The sequence below is a fragment of the Solanum lycopersicum genome, chromosome 8, assembly GCF_036512215.1.
Source record: "Solanum lycopersicum chromosome 8, SLM_r2.1".
In the NCBI taxonomy this organism is placed as follows: domain Eukaryota; kingdom Viridiplantae; phylum Streptophyta; class Magnoliopsida; order Solanales; family Solanaceae; genus Solanum; species Solanum lycopersicum.
In genome coordinates this window covers 54,171,867-54,189,399 of record NC_090807.1, presented here as the reverse complement: position 1 = coordinate 54,189,399, position 17,533 = coordinate 54,171,867, and the positions used below count along the sequence as shown (strand labels likewise).

Below are 17,533 nucleotides of genomic sequence, written 5' to 3'. Positions count from 1 at the left end.
TCACCTTCATCACAGCAAAATAAGGACCAGGTTCACGAAACCTGTTCTACTCAGAACTATTAGATATTGAAGTTTGATCAATTAAAGTCTAGGGTTATTAGTCTTTGTTGATTTGTTCTAGGTTTATTATTGAGTTGTAATAATTCCTAGATTTGTAACAAGAAGTAGGTTTGACTTCTTGGGAGTTGAGTCTTGAGAGAATTGTAACAAGAAGTGGGTTTAACTTCTTGGGACAGAGGTTGTGAGAATTATAAACAAGAAGTGGGTTTGACTTCTTGGGTGGTTAGAGTTAAGAAGAGTTGAGAGCTTTTGTAAACAAGAAGCGAGTTTGACTTCTTATTGAGTGGAGAGTTTTCGATTATAGTTAATCGAAAATGGTAGAAGTTTAGAGTTAGATTCATTGATTAACTGAGTTGTAAATCTTGAATTAATAGAAAACTTCGGTGTGGTTTTTCCCTTCCTTGAGTTAGGAAGGTTTCCACGATAAATCTTTGTTTTATTGTGTTACGACAAAATTACAAGAACCTGGTTCTTGTTCTAGGGGTAAGGTTTCTTCAATTGGTATCAGAGTAGGTCTTTTCATTAAAAGACTAACATCTTGAAAAGGATCAATGGCTGCACCACCTACACCACAAGAAGGAGCTTCTCAAACTCGACCACCATTGTTTAATGGAAAGTATTATGGATGGTGAAAGAATCGCACGATGGATCATTTACTAGGAGAAAATCGAGACCTATGGGGAGTCATGTTGGACGGTCCAACCATACCCATGAAGAATGGAATTGATGGAACCACTCAAGTACCAAAAGATAGGAAAGAATGGAATTTTGCAGATAAACTTGTAATTCAGAACAATGCTAAAGCAAAAAAGATCTTGATATGCGGAATAGGTCTAGATGAATACAATCGAATATCATCATGTCAAGATGCAAAAGCAATATGGGAAACTTTGCAAACTGCACATGAAGGAACAACTCAGGTAAAAAGGTCTAAAATAGATAACTTGAACAGACAATACGAACTGTTTCGAATGACAGAAAGTGAAACAATCCAAGAGATGCATACTAGGTTCACTGCTATCATTAATGAAATCTACTCACTAGGTGAAATAATTCTCAATGGGAAAGCAGTCAGAAAACTTTTGAGTGTTCTTCCAGAATCTTAGGAAAGCAAAGTAGAAGCCATTACTGAAGCTCGTGATCTAGATAAGTTAGCTATGAATGAGCTCATTGGAAATCTCATGGCCTATGAACTCAATAAAAAACAAGAAAAGGAAATTAGAGGCAAAAGAAAAGAGAAGAACCTGGTTCTTACAGGCACAACACCAGAAAATTTTGAGGAGAAAACATTGCGTTAATGACCAAAAGGTTCTCAAGAATGTTAAAAAAGGGACAAACATATCTAAAAAAATCACTGAAAACCCAATAGATCAAGTATGTCATAAGTGTGAAGTCTGGATCACTTTGTCAAGTTTTGTCCATTAAAAGCTCTAGAGAAAAAGAGGAATAGTTTGGAAAAAGAGAAGGAAATCAAGAATGATAAGTACATTCCCACAAACAGAAGAATGACCAATCAAGAAGCGGATCTTTCAATGAAAAGAGCTTTCGCCTCTATGGGGGATTTATCAGAAGAAGAATTTGAGGATGGAAGATTCGAGAATCAGTCACTACTTGCAATAGAACAATCAAATAAATATGATTTTCTTGCACTCATTGCTAAAACAGATTCTGAAGATGATGAACAAAATGACAAACAAAGCAAGGTAAGTTTTCATCACATCAAAGTAAATATTGAATCATATTCTAAAAAGGAACTAGAGTCCTTATTGAGTACTCTTATAGATGCATATCAGTCAATCAATTCTGAAAGTAGACAAATGATGGAAAAATATGCATCTTTAAGAGAAGTCAATGACAATCTTGAGAGACACAATCACTTTCTTCAAAACAAATTAAAAGAACAGGTTAAAATATCAGAGTTAAGTCACAAGGGCAAAAACTCTGCTAGTTAACTTCAATTAGCTCTAGAGGAAAAAATAAAATTGTTAACCATAAATTGTCAAGCTTTAACAGAAAGGAATAGGTTGCTACAAGAAAATCTTGATCATACCAAACTGGATCTGGAACGAAATCTTAGATGGACCAGGTCCTCCGAAATTTTAACTCAGATTCAAGAAAGGCAAACCACTAGTTGAAGTGGGATAGGTTTTAAAAAACAGAATAATCTTGTGTCACACAATATTCACATGTCTAAAAGTTTATGCACTCATTGTGGAAACTCAGGTCATTTAAATAATCAATGTAAAGCTTTATTTGAGGCTTTCCAGAAAAATGTTAAGCTCACCAAAAAGGAAAAGACTGATACGGCTAAGAACGTGGTTCGAAATAAAAATGCTCCAAATAAAAGGTTTTCTTTGCCTTTATGGGCTAGAAGAAATCTTATTTATCCTTTTACTCACATAAAGGGGCCCAAGCTAATCTGAGTTCCCAAGACTAATCTTTGACTAGTGTTTCAGGTGAAGGTGAGAGGGAAAATGCCAACTTGGTACATGAATAGTGCATGCTCCAAACAGGTGCTAAAAATGGTAGAAAATTTCCTCTCGCTCTTTGATTTTCAAGGAGGCAGTTTATTCCTTGAAAAGGATGAGAAAAATGAAAGAAATTTTTTTTTTGAAGAAAGTGACATGATATCAAACATCTTTGATGATGCAAATTTATGGAACACTGCATATGAACCTGAGTCACATCTAACAATCATTGATACAACTGCAACATGAATTACTAATAAACTATGGTTCTCGAGATTGGGAATAATAGAGCAATCGGGACAGTAAGAGTATGGTACACCTTTAAGGGGAACTTCATTGTGTGAACGTAGTCCTTGTTATTCATTGGAAGGTATTGAAAATCGACAAGGGTTGGTTCTTTGTGAATCAGCTTGAGATTCATTTGATCTGGGAGAATATGATGATGCGATATTCTCGTGAAGGCCTTGAATATAAAGAACTTGAGAAAAATCAGTCAAAGCATGGTCCTATCGAAACAAGTTGATGCATTATCATGATTTCCTTTAATAATTGGCTAGTAAAAGAATAATCTTACGCTTGAGTAATTATACAATGAATATCTGCTAACTCAACCCCGTACTATAACAGATACACACTCCAGTCACATCTCAAACAATGTTTAGAAAGTCTGCGGATGTTATCTCTACTCTTTGCTAACACCATTAAGTAAATCATGGAGAAACACAAAAAAGGGGGAACCTGGTTTCTCTGTAAAACTCAGGTATGTACCATCCTTTTTCAATGCATTAATTTCCTGAGTTTGGGTCAAACATAAGCACTAATGAACCTGGTCAATCATAAAAAATTCAACTTTCTTAAAGATCACCAAGAACCCTCTTTGACAATAAGCATCGTTCTATCTCAACCTGCTCTAATGATGAAATTATTCAGTATTGAAGTCACTCATGCTTTAGTTAAGGGGGAACCTTGCTTTACCACCCAAATCTGAACCAGGTTCACAAAATCCAAATTGATATTTCATCCATTCCAAGTGTACAACCTGCCTATCTCTCAGGGGGAACAATTCTCACAGAAACAAATTGTTGCTTGCTTTCATTATTGATAAACACATCTCTTTGTGCACCAAAATGTGATGAATCTCTTACTGGTAGTTGGTACTCCTTCAAAGTTGTCATCAAGAAAAAGGCTATCAAAAAAAAAATCATAGAGGAATGAAAATGTTAGGGAGTAGAGTTAAAAAAAAGGGTGATGATGTACCTCATGTTTCTCTTGATGAAATTTCACATTCTAAGAAAACTGATCAGAATAAAGGAGCTGGTGCACAATGGGCATACTGAAATTTTTTTTATCAATGGAAGTAAACATTCCTTTCTTCCTCACTTAAGTAATCTTTGTCCCAATCCTCATCCTCAAATTTTACTCTTTGACTCTTTGATGTGCTTATGTTTGTCTCATACTCATGATATCATATGTTTTTTATTAAGGGCATAAACTGGTACATATTTGTTTATTTTGTTTCTCATTGAAGATCTTAATTGTGTATGAGTTTAAGATGACTAATATCATCAGATTAACTACCCATTTTGTTAGCAGAAGTGTACTTGAAAGTGTTGCCCAAGTGGCTATGAGTTAAAATGATATTGCACTCATTGAATGTTATTCGAGTTCTTTGGTTATTGATTTTCATAATGCCAAAAGGGGGAAATTATATAATGTGGATAGACATATGCATATTTTTTCATCATCAAAAAGGGGGAAATTATTGGGAAATGAGAAAACGTGAAGTTTTTAGTTTTGATGGATGACAAAGAATTGAAGTTTTGATCACTAACAAAGAGTCTTGATGTGTAACAAATCATTGGTTATCATCATCAAACAGGGAGAAAATGTTGGGAAGTAGGAGAACAATTAAAGTAGTTTTGATGATTGATAAAGTGAAGGCATGGTGTAGTATGTGTACAATTATGAGAGATTATGATGATTGATAAAGTGCAGGCATGGTGTCGTATGTGTACAATTATGACAGATTGCGGCAAAGAAGAAAAAGTATTGAGGCAAAGAAGAAAAAGTGCAGAATTGTAAAGAAGGAAACAAACATGAAAATAAATAAAGAAGGAAAGAAATATAAAAAAGTAGCAATTCAAGTCAAAGAAGGAAAGAAATAAAGAAGTAGCAATTCAAGTCAAAGAAGGAAAGAAATAAAGAAATTACAATTCAAGTCAAATAAGGAAAGAAGTAAATATAGACAAGTTCAAGAAGGAAAATGATTTGTAATTCCTTTCCTTGTAAAAGTTGAAGACAAATCAAATCTATAAAAGGATCAAGAAGTTGAAGAAAAAAACATCTGTGCAAAAACACAAATCGAGACAATTTAGTAGCAAAGCCAAAACAATAGTCATTGCATATTCACAAAATATATCATCTTGAGAGCAGTATTTTCTGGAGAAAAAACGCAGGCCTTCGTCACAGAAATGCAAGGATCAGGTTCACCTTCATCACAGCAAAATAAGGACCACGTTCACGAAACCTGTTCTACTCAAAACTATTTGATATTGAAGTTTGATCAATTAAGTCTAGGGTAATTAGTCATTGTTGATTTGTTCTAGGTTTATTATTGAGTTGTAATAATTCCTAGATTTGTAACAAGAAGTAGGTTTGACTTCTTGGGAGTTGAGTCTTGAGAGAATTGTAACAAGAAGTGGGTTTGACTTCTTGGGAGAGAGGTTGTGAGAATTGTAAACAAGAAGTGGGTTTGACTTCTTGGGTGATTAGAGTTAAGAAGAGTTGAGATCTTTTGTAACCAAGAAGCGAGTTTGACTTCTTGTTGAGTCGAGAGTTTTCGATTATAGTTAATCGAAAATGGTAGAAGTTTAGAGTTAGATTCATTGATTAACTGAGTTGTAAATCTTGAATTAATAGAAAACTTTGGTGTAGTTTTTTCCTTCCTTGAGTTAGGAAGGTTTCCACGATAAATCTTTGTTTTATTGTGTTACAACAAAATTACAAGAACCTGGTTCTTGTTCTAGGGGTAAGGTTTCTTCAGATGTGTCATAAATTGGTGCGCTGAGTGTTAAGAATTTAGGGTTGCAAAACATGTCTTTTATCAAGAAGGTTGTGGAGGTTTGATAAAGAGGATCATGCTCTTTAGAAGGATGTAATCATCAACAAATACGGACAGACTGAGCAATGGACAACTAACACTGTGGCTAGCATTTATGGGGTCTCAGTATGGAGAACTATCAGAAATTTGTGGCCTAAATTGTCTGGGAGCTTAGGTTATAAGGTGGGTGAAGGGACTAGTATTCTATTTCGAAAGACAAATGGATCGGCCAGAACTCACTCATAGAGGATTTTCTAGATTTATTTTCTTTCTGTGACAATCCTGAAGCATTCATTGCTGAGACCTGGACTAACCAAGGATGAAATATCGTCTTTAGGAGGCTTCTGAATGACTGGGAGATTGAGAGTGTGACCAGCTTATTGTAAAGGTTGACTAATTTCTCTTGTTTAAATACCATCCTTCTTGATACAATCAATTGGAGACATGATAGGGATGGAATAGCCATTTGTTTCTTCATTGTAAAGTTACTTCTCAGGTGTGACATATGTTTTTAATCTCATCCAAAAGCCATGAGTGATGCCGCCTGAGCATGCGGCAGATCTTTGAGTCGAACATTCATTGATGTATGTTCATTTTCCCATGACCGTGAGTAGAACATTCATATAAGAAGAGAATTGATTACGTTGATGTGCAATTTAGTCGAGTACGGAGCCTAAAGGGTACAAAATATTAACAAAAATTTCAAAACTGTATATAAAATTTTATATTAACCAAAACGGCAAAATCGCTGCATCAACAACGATTTACTTCCCCGAGAAAAGTAAAATCACTGCAGAGGCAGCGATTTTGCAAAATGTGAATTTTTTTTTAAAAAATGAAATCGCTACCTAGGCAACGATTTTAATTTTTTTTTAAGGTCGCTGCCTAGGCAGCGATTTATAATTTTTATTTTTTTTAAATAAGGAAAATCGCTGCCTAGGCAGTGATTTCTTAAATTTTTTTTTGAAATGTGGAAGTCGCTGCCCAGGCAACGACTTTTATAATTTTTTTTAATTTTTAAATTTTTTTCTTAAAAAAATATGGGTTTTTTTTAAAAAAAATTTAAAGCAGCAATGTTATAAAATAAAAAAATTTAATAATATTTTTTTTATAAAATCGCTGCTTTAAATTTTATTTTTTTTAAAAATTATTTTTGGAAAATTGCAGCGAATTCCATATTTAAAAAAAATATAATAAATTCGTTGAGCGATTTACATATTTAAAAATAAATAAATTTATAAATCGCTGCGTAGGCAGCGATTTAAAAAATTTATAAATTTTTTTTAAAAAAACCGCTGCCTAGGCAGCAATTTATAAATTTTATAATTTTTTTAAAAAAAAAATCTTAAAAAAAAAAATTATAAATGTCGTTTCCTGGGCAGCGACTTCCACATTTCACTTTTCTTTTTTAAAAAAATCGCTGCCTAGGTATTGATTTTCCTTATTTTTTAAAAAAAAAATTTAAAAATTATAAATCGCTGCCTAGGCAGTGATTTAAAAAAAATAATTTAAAATCACTGCCTAGGTAGCGATTTAATTTTTTTTAAAAAAAATTCACATTTTGCAAAATCGCTGCTTCTGCAGCGATTTTGCTTTTTCCGGTGGAGTAAATCGCTATTGATGCAGCGATTTTGCCGTTTTGGTTAATATAAAATTTTATATACCGTTTTAAAATTTTTGTTAATATTTTGTACCTTTAGGCTCCGAACTTCAATTTAATCAGTACGTACACCTCCACAAGACTTACCCTCTATGCTGCTCCATGATAGAATCATTTATAGTGACATTTGCAACATTTTGGCATAACTAGATGTTTGGATATATAGGCTATGACATTTAACTTGTTCCTTCTACCATTTTATCCTAGTTTATATTGTCTCTTAAAAGAGTAAGTTCATTTACTGAGTAGCATGGTTTTGGATGAAAAAGTTTGTTGAATGCTTTCTTTTCGAAATTATCTGCAATGCTTAAGTAATTGATAGATAAGTCTGTTAGAATTATGTTCAATGCTTCTTTTTTGAATTAAGTTTTGGACAATTCCCTCGTGCTACAGAAGCATGGTTTTGGATGAAAAACTATGGAGAAAGGGGAAGATTCCTCGCGTTTCGGAAGAAAGTTCTTTAAACTCTCGTTTAATCACTTATTATCAAACCAATATAACTTTATGCAAATTCTTTTTTGTAGGTATCGAAAATGAAGAAAGGAGAGAAGATCATAGCAATGAAGATGATCTACTTGACCTTGCTTGAGAAGATTTTTGAATTTCTGATATTAGATAGTGTTGTGCGGAATTTGAGATAATACGAGAAAATATATAAACGCGAAAAACAAGACAACAGATTTACGTGGTTCACCAATAAATTGGCTACGTCCACGGGAAGAGAGGGAGCAGTTTTATTATGGAGAGGCAAAAACAGAATTACAAAAAAATAGGGTTTGCCATAGCGTCTATATATATATATATAGTGTTAAGCTACGCCCTAACAGGCTTGGACCCCCGACTCGCTGACCGGGCAGCGAGACCCCCGTCCTTTCTGTTTGTAACGGGTCCGATTCAAGACATTCAACAGATAGTTATAATATTCGTTGTTCTGTCAAACATTTAAAACTTATGTCGTAACTCGTTAGTATTGATGAAATACCTAACGAATCATTTGGGTTTGAGCATATGTTTTGCTTTTAGGGATATATTATGATCTCTTTGTTAGATCTTTTGAATTGTGATGTTTATAAAACTTTTTGGAAGGATTACCAATTATATATGTATATATATTGTATTATAATTTATTATATATATATATTTGCTAGTGTCTTACAACTAAGATTTCTATTTCATGTTGATCATATATATATTGCAATATGTTGTTAATCAATTAGAACCGTACGTACGTTGAATATATAAAATAAGTAATCACAATAGAATAGGCAATCATTGTAATAGAACTGAAAAACGTTAATTTTTTTTATAAAAATAAATGTTGCTATAAATAATATAAGTGTTGCAATATGTACTCTACAACAAAGCTTATAATAGAATAGGAAATCGTTGCAATAGGTTTAACAGTCGTTGCATTAGAACTGGAAATCCGTTTACTTTTTATAAAAATAACTGTTGCTATAAATAAAATAAGTGTTGCAATATGATCTCTACGACAACGCTTATAAAATGTTGCATATACCAACTATTTCGATGCATGAGAAGGACGGCATAACCGTTGCTATAGAAGTGTCTATGACGATGCGACGTTTCAGTCGTTGCATTAACCGTTGTCATAGCTCTATGACCACGCGAGCTGATGTAACACTTGAAAACCCATTGGGCTAGATATATGGCAACGGTTTGTATATCTATAGCAATGGTTTTCTCCATGTTGCCACAGGCCTATTTTTCAGTAGTGTTTTTATCAAACATGTATTTTACGATATTCGTATAAACTTCATACTTTTAGTTGTTACAATCAATTCAATTGAAATATATTAATTTGAAAAAATATAAATCAATTATTTTTTCATAGTATTAGTTATAGAAAATTTGTTTATTAATCAATATATTTTTAAAAATGAACATATGTCTTAAACATTTTATTTACTGTCATTTATAAAGTTTCTTATTTGCTTAGTATAAATTTTAAATAATTAATTTCATTTTTAAAATTATTTTAATTTTGTGTTTGCAATGGTGCATCCAAAGAGAACACGTGAAATTACATGTGACATCCAAACATGACATGTGTAATTATAATGTAATTACATCGTGACAACCAAACAAGTCAGTTTAATTACTAGACAGTGTAACTACTAGGCTGATAATTACTATCCTAGTAATTACACCAATTCCAATTACCAAGTGGCTTTCCAACAGACCCTAAGACTGTGTTTGGTATGAAGAAAATAATTTTCCATGAGAAATATTTTTCTAGAAAATATTTTGAGAAAATGCATAAGTACCCTCCCTAGACAATGACCAAAATTTCAGAGATACATCTAAACTTAACTAGAGTCTTATTACCTCCCACCCCCTAAATTAATTTAAAATGAATAAGTACAACACAAATGCTGACATGTCATAGAGAGTGTGCACCCTCTCTTTAAAGCAAGTGAAGAGTGCATAAATTGGACATATAATTGGTAACTTTATAATTAATTAGTACACATATTTAAATATGATAAAACTTTGTTTCTTTCATTGTAAAATATTTATTTTAGTTTCTTTTCACTTTAAATTTTTTAAATTAATTTATTATCTTTTATTTTTATTTTATTAATAAATTGTATGATAAAAAATAATTTAAAAGTTTCCTTTGCTTTTAATGTTGGGATAATGCCCAAGTACCCCCTCAACCTATGCCTAAAATCCCAGAGACACACTTATACTATACTAAGGTCATATTAACCTCCTGAACTTATTTTATTACGAGGTTACGAGGTTATTTTATAACTTTCGACCCATTTTATGCAACACTATTTATAAAATTATTACAAAAACTATTGCAAATCGTTTGAAACCAATTTTTAGAAATTCTTATTGGACCCTGTCAAAGTAGTTTCCTCAAAAGGTAGGAGGTTAACGGATAATGCTATTATTATTCATGAAGTTATTCAATAAAATAAAAATTCTAAGAGGAAAGGTGGAAGTTTTGTTCTAAAAAATGTTTTGGAAAAAACCTTTGATAAGTTAGAATGGTCTTTCATTTATAAAACCCTCAAATTTTTCAAATTTCCTAATAACATTAGATCTCTCATTATGAGTTGTATTTCCACCAATACCATATCTATTCTGGTTAATGATCTAAAACTGAATTTTTTAGTCCATCAAAAGGGATTCGACAAGGTGATTCTGTGTCCCCATATATTTTCATCCTTTGTATGAAAACGTTGTCTCTTCACATTAGTCATCAAGTTAACTTGGGAGTCAGGGAACTGATAAGAATTAATCATATGGCACCTCCCCTCTCACATCTCTTTTATGCTGATGACCTTACCCTTATGGCTAGAGCTCATCCCAAGAATGTTGACACAATTGCTAATTCCCTTAAGAATTTTTGTGCCCTCTCTGGGCAATCCATAAATAGATCTAAGTCTTCTTGTTCACAAGAGTTCATATCCCTTGCCACCTCTTCTTTAGGAATTCAACAATCCTCCCAATTTGGAGTTTACCAAGGTTCCCTATTCTTTCTAGGACACCAAAACACTCAGATTTTAATTATATTATTGATAAAATTAATAATAGATTAGCTAATTAGAAGACTTATTTCCTTAATCCAGCAAGACAAGTACTCCTAATTAAAGCCACCTTAAACACTATCTCTAACTACGCTATGCAAATTTACAAATATACCAGATTCCACCCTTAGAATGATAGATAAAATCCAGCGTGATTTTTAGTGGGGGTCGACCTCAATTAACAAGAAGCTTCATTATCTTAATTGGGATATTGTTACTAAACAAAAATCGGAAGGTGTTCTGGACATTACTAAAGCAAAGATAAAAAATAAAGCGATTCTAGCAAGTTTTGCTTGGAGACTTTTTTCAAATCCAAATCATCTTTGGGCTAGTTGTCTAATTAAAAAATATGCTGGTAGCTCTACAAGATCGTGTAAATCAACGATCACAAAAAATATAAGATGTGGTTGGGAATTCTGTAAGAAAAGTATTTATTGAAATGCGGTAACAGATAATCACATAAGTATTTGGGATGCTAATTGGATTCCTCCGAATTGCAATATTAGATTTTTGATTCACGACCCTCTACATCTTACCGATCTTAATATGACCATCAGTGACATTTAAACAAATAATTCTTGGAAATTTGAAAATTGTTCCTTCGTCTTTCCTGAGGATATTAAGCATAGAATCTCTATGGTTATTTTTACGGAATGTCTATGGAAGACTGATTTCCCTTCTTGGTCTCTTAATAGTAATGGTATGTTCTCTCGTGCTTCTTCTTACAAAATCATCTGACCCCCTGTTATTTGTAGTTTTGATGATTTGACAAACTTAGGGACCTTGTAAAGATACCAGGTTTCTTACTTGAGTGTTGAAGATGAAACAAACCCAAGGACCTTGTAGAGGTACCAGGCTCTCACGCTGACGAGCCTGTTGACTGCCAGTTGGATACGATACAGAAAGTAGGTGCACACTTCCCGATGGCGTCAGAAAGTGAGACTTCTCCAACCAATGGCAAAGAGTTTAAGGAAAGTGACTTGTCCATATAAAAGGCACTTTCCTAAACATCTTTGGCAGTTTTTGCAACTTGATAAGAAATTTTTCAAGAACTCTTGCAAAGGCTACTACCAAGCAAAGGCAGAATCATTCCAAGAACAATAGAAATCTCTCGAGCTTTTAGTGTAGCTTTTTAGGAATATATTCTCTTGTTCTTATATTGTAAACTATTCTTGAAACTATAAAGGAATCAGTGGGTAGTGTTGAAATTCTAATTTATCTAAGTGGGATAGCTTAGTGGGTAGATTCACTTCTACTTAGGCTTGTTAAGCAATAGAAACTATTACTTAAACGTGAGATTAAAAACTTCTTCTCACATTTGTTGTAATCGTGTTTTACTTTTGCTTTTGAAGATTAGTGAAAACGATTGAAAATCCTGTGAGACAGGTCGTGGTTTTACTCCCTTAAGCAAGGAGGTTTTCACGTAAAATCATTGTGTTGATTTTACTGCATTTAACTTTCTGGTTTTATTCATTAGTGTAGTAAGGGACCTGGTCCATTACTTTGTTAAGTGAAGGCATATATTCTATCAAGTGGTATCAGAGCAGGCACTCCCTATTTGGTTAACACCAAGGAAGTGATATTTGTTCTAGAATGACTGCTCCACTTAATCTTGAAGAAGGTCAGTCGTCAACAAGACCTCCCCGTTTCAATGGACATTTTTACAGTTGGTGGAAAGTTAGAATCCATGATTACCTCATGGCTGAAGACAGCGAGTTATGTGATATTGTACTTGATGGACCGTTTATTCCAATGATGGAAGAAAAGGATGGAGAGAAAACTAATCTTGTTCCAAAGCCTAGACAGAAATATGACGAAGCTGATAGAAAAAAGATTGGAAAGGGCTACAAAGCAAAAACTCTTCTTGTCTGTGGGATAGGACCTGATGAGTTCAACAGGGTTTCAGCTTGTGAGTCTGCTAAATAAATTTGGGATTGTTTGAAGACTGCTCATGAAGGAACTGAACAAGTCAAGGAATCAAAGATTGACATGCTTACCTCACGGTATGAAAACTTCAAAATGAAGGAAGGAGAAACAATTCATGACATGTTCACAAAATTGTCTTCCATTACAAATGAGCTGCGAAGTCTTGGTGAACCTATAAGCATGAACAAACAAGTCAAAAAGTGCTTCGAATTCTTCTAAAATTTTGGGAAAGTAAGGTTGATGCCATTACAGAAGCCAAAGATTTGAAGGTGCTGACTATGGATGCTTTGATTGTAAATCTGAAGACACATGAGATGAATCAAAATTACGATTTATCAAAGAAGGAAGCCAAAAAGGATAAGTCATTAATGCTGAAGTACAAATCAGATGAAGATTCAAGTGATGATGATATGGCATATCTCATCAGCAGATTTCAAAAAATTGTGAGAAAAACAAAGTTTTTAAAAGAGGAACAAATGGTACTCGAAATGCTACTCAAGGTGATACATGCTACAAGTGTGGAAAAGCTGGGCACTTTATCAAAGAGTGTCCTCTGCTCAAGAATGAAAACAAGGGACATCAAAAACCAAGAAGTGACAAAGAAAATAGAAGGGACCTGGTACTCGGTAAGAGAGATCGAAGAGCTGCTGCAGATTTGGTGGTCAAAAAGGCTCTTGCTGCATGGGGTGATTCTTCAAGTGATTCAGAAGACCCTGATGAACCAAATGATGTTTCGTTGGTGGCTGTACATGAGGAGGAAACCGTTTTCAATGAAATGTTTGCTCTCATGGCTCATACAGAAAATGAAGAAGAGGACAACCAGGTAACTCTTCTTGATATGAAAAATGACTTGGATAAATATTCTCTTAAAAAATTGAGAACTTTTGCAAAAGTCATGATTGATTCTGTAATTGAGTTAACATCTGAAAGAGACACCATGAATGCTGAACTTGACAGTTTAACTGAAAACAAAGTTAAACTTGAAAAGAAAATGTCGAGGATGGTGTCTCTAGAGTCTGATAATTCTGAACTTAAGAACCAGTTGAATCAGATAACTGAAGAAGCTGAAAAGCTAAATGGAATGTCAAATGGTCTACAAGCTGAAATTTAAGAAAAATTGAAAAACTCTGAGAAAAACCTTGGCTTGTCGTTGGAAAAGAGCGACAAACTAGAAAAAGATATTGTCAAACTTAAGGAAGAACTTGAAAATTCTCTTAAGTGGACAAAATCCTCAAAGTTATTGTCAAATGCAACAAATCAGAGTAATTTCAATAAGAAAGGACTAGGAAGTTTGAACATCACTCCTCCTTATAATCCTCACAGTAAGTATGTGTTTGTGTCTGACAATCTGCTTTGTCTTCGTTGTGGTAAGAATGGGCATTTGAAGGGAGAGTGTGCTAGCTGGAGAAACTCCTACGAAAGACTTTCTAATTATGTTGAAAGGCAAAATTTACCAAAAGAGAGACCTGGTCCTCCAAAGCATGTTTCAACTCACAGATTTTCAAAGAAAAAATTTGTCACTGCTTCAATGTGTTTTGTTAGAAAGCTCCAAATCTACCCCACTGAACTAAATACAATCTTATCACTCCTTTGTCTGCCTTCTGGGAACTCAAATTGAAATGGATTCCCAAGCTAAACAAGTGATTGTTGGTGCAGGTGAGTGAGAGGAGCAGCAGTCAATGTTGGTATATAGACAGTGGATGCTCTAAACATATGACTGGTGATGTGAAAAATTTCCTCTTACTCAAGACACTTCAAGGAAGAGGTGTCTCTTTTGGTGACGGAAAGAAGGGGTACATTTTGGAGTTGGCAAAGTGGGAAGATCACTTGAAGATTCAATTGACAATGTGTATCATGTGGATGGGTTAAAGTACAGTTTGTTGAGCGTGTCTCAAATCTGTGACAAAGGAAATTAAGTCAAATTTACTTATGAGAAGTGCACTGTGGTGAGTTTAACTACAACGAAGGTAATTCTCACTGCTCAAAGAAGTAAAAATATGTATGTGTCCAACTTAGAAATGTCTCATGGAGATGACCTGACATGTCTTAGTGCTCAGAATGAGAGTGCTGATCTTTGGCATCGTAGGCTGGGGCATGTGAGCTCATCTTTATTGAACAAACTGATTTCTAAGGACCTGGTCCGAGTTCTGCCATAGCTGAAGTTTGCTGAAAATAAAATCTGTGAAGCTTGTGTTAAAGGAAAACAAATCAGATCATCATTTAAGCCTAAAAAGCAGGTAACTTCATCAAGAACACTAGAGTTGCTTCACATGGACTTGTGTGGACCTTTGAAGGTTCAAAGCAGAAATGGCAAGAAGTACATTTTGGTGATTGTTGATGACTACTCGAGATATACTTGGACAAGATTCTTGAAATCAAAGGCAGACACAACTGAGGAGTTGGTGGTGTTTTTCAAAATGATTCAAACAAAATTGAATCAAGTCATTTGCAGCATTCGATCTGATCATGACACTGAGTTTGAGATCTCAAAATTGGATAAATTCTGCATGGAAAATGGTAGGAGTCACAATTTTTCTACTCCAAGAACTCCTCAACAAAATGGAGTAGTGGAAAGGAAAAACAGAACCTTGGTGAACATTGCCAGAACTATGATTATTGAATCAAATCTCCCTCAAAATTTCTGGGCTGAAGCTGTTAACACAGCATGTCATGTTACCAACAGGTGTCTGATAAGAGCTGTTTTGAATAAGACCCCCTATGAGCTGCTGAACAACAGAAAGCCCATGCTGAGCTATCTTAGAGAATTTGGATGCAGGTGTTTTGTGCTGAACAATGGAAAGCATGATCTGGGTAAATTTGATCCTAGGAGTGATGAAGGAGTGTTTGTTAGATATTCTTCATCTAGCAAGTCTTACAGAATATTCAACAAACAAACTCAATGCATTGAGGAAAATATTCATGTTGTATTTGATGAAGATGGAAGCTTGAATAATAATGGATCAAATGATGAAGATGATGTGATGAAGCTGCTCAATTCAAAGAAAATTGAAGGAAGTGAAGCTGATGCAGAACAACAACTGAAAAATGACTGTGATGATCAGAATCATAGTCTACCTGAAGAGGCTGTTGAGGTTGAAAAGGGTGATGAGGTACCTGGTACTACTCATAATTCCAGCCAGAGTACATCAAATTTCCCAGAAAATGATGTCTCTATTGATAAAGAAGAACATGCTGATCAGCTCAACCAATCTGCTCCAAGATCAGGATGGAAGCATAGTTCATCACACTCTCTTGATAATCTTATTTCTCCCTTGAATTCTGGAATTCATACTAGATAAAAAACAAGAAATCTAGTTGCATTCTCAGCATTCATATCATCTATATAGCCCAAGAATATGAAAGAAGCATTAGGTGATGCAGATTGGATCAACTCTATGCAAGAAGAATTTCATCAGGTTGAAAGAAGCAAGGTATGGTACCTAGTTCCTCGACCTGAAGGCAGAACAGTAATAGGAACCAGATGGGTTTTCAGAAACAATCTTGATGAAAATGGAGTGATTACTAGAAATAAATCCAGGTTGGTGGTTCAAGGATACAATCAAGAAGAGGGAATAGACTATGATGAGACTTTTGCACCTGTTGCCAGAATGAAGGCTATTAGAATTTTAATAGCTTTTGCTGCATTCATGGGGTTCAAGCTGTATCAAATTGATGTGAAGAGTGCATTTCTGAATGGAGATCTCAAAGAGGAAGTATTTTTCAAACAACCTCCAGGTTTTGAAGATGCTGAGCTACCAGATCATGTGTTCAGATTGAATAAGGCTCTGTATGGTCTGAAGCAGGCTCCAAGAGCATGGTATGAAAGGCTGTCAAAGTTTATTGAATGGTTTCAAAAGAGGCAAGATAGACAATACTTTGTTCTTATTAAAAAGAGAACAAGAATTGCTTATCATTCAAGTGTATGTAGATGACATAATTTTTGGAGCTACTTCAGAACATTTGTGTGAAGAATCTAAGCATTAATGGGAAAGGAATTTGAAATGAGCATGATGGGTGAATTGAGATTCTTCCTTGGTCTTCAAATCAAGCAATCATCAAATGAGATTTCAATTTGTCAAGAGAAGTACATTAAGGAGTTGCTGAAGAAATTCAATATGTTTCACTCTAAACCTATTGATACTCCTATGGGAACAAAATCCAAGCTTGTAGTAGAGGAATATGATACTCTTGTGAATCAAACAATGTACAGAGGAATCATTGGATCCTTGTTGTATCTGACTGCTAGCAGTCCTGATATTGTTTATAGTGTCGGAATGTGTGCTAGGTTTAAAGCATGCCCTCGTGATTCACACTTGAAGGATGCAAAACGTAATCTAGGATACTTGAAGAAAACAGGGGACCTGGTTCTCTTCTATCCAGCAGGTGAAACTTTTGACCTGGTTGGTTTTGTAGATGTTGATTTTGCTGGTTATCAAGTTGACAGAAAGAGCACCTCTGGAATGACTCATCTCCTTAGATCATCACTCATCTCTTGGGGAACCAAGAAGCAGAACTCTGTGGCTCTTTCAACTGCTGAAGCTGAGTATGTAGCTGTTGCAGCCTGCTGTTCTCAGTTGGTGTGGATCAGACAACACTTGGAAGATTTCGGGATTCACATCAATGCAATTCCTTTTATGTGTGACAATACTAGTGCTGTTAGTATGGGAAAAATTCCAGTCCATTATAAGAGAACAAAACATATTGATGTTAGACATCACTTTTTGAGAGATAATGTTGAGAAGGGAAATATTGTGCT

The 17,533-nt window shown here is 34.4% G+C and overlaps 2 protein-coding genes across 2 annotated transcripts; both read left to right on the top strand.

Moving 5' to 3' along the window:
* The first annotated feature begins 704 nt into the window (after positions 1–704).
* On the top strand, positions 705–1,358 carry LOC138338044 (uncharacterized). The gene is made up of 2 exons (XM_069288507.1): positions 705–980; positions 1,167–1,358. The coding sequence occupies exons 1-2, from the start codon at positions 705–707 to the stop codon at positions 1,356–1,358; spliced, it is 468 nt and encodes a 155-aa protein (XP_069144608.1).
* An 11,086-nt stretch (positions 1,359–12,444) lies between these two features.
* On the top strand, positions 12,445–13,888 carry LOC138338043 (uncharacterized). The gene is made up of 4 exons (XM_069288506.1): positions 12,445–12,750; positions 12,796–12,854; positions 13,010–13,190; positions 13,295–13,888. The coding sequence occupies exons 1-4, from the start codon at positions 12,445–12,447 to the stop codon at positions 13,886–13,888; spliced, it is 1,140 nt and encodes a 379-aa protein (XP_069144607.1).
* Positions 13,889–17,533: the final 3,645 nt, after the last annotated feature.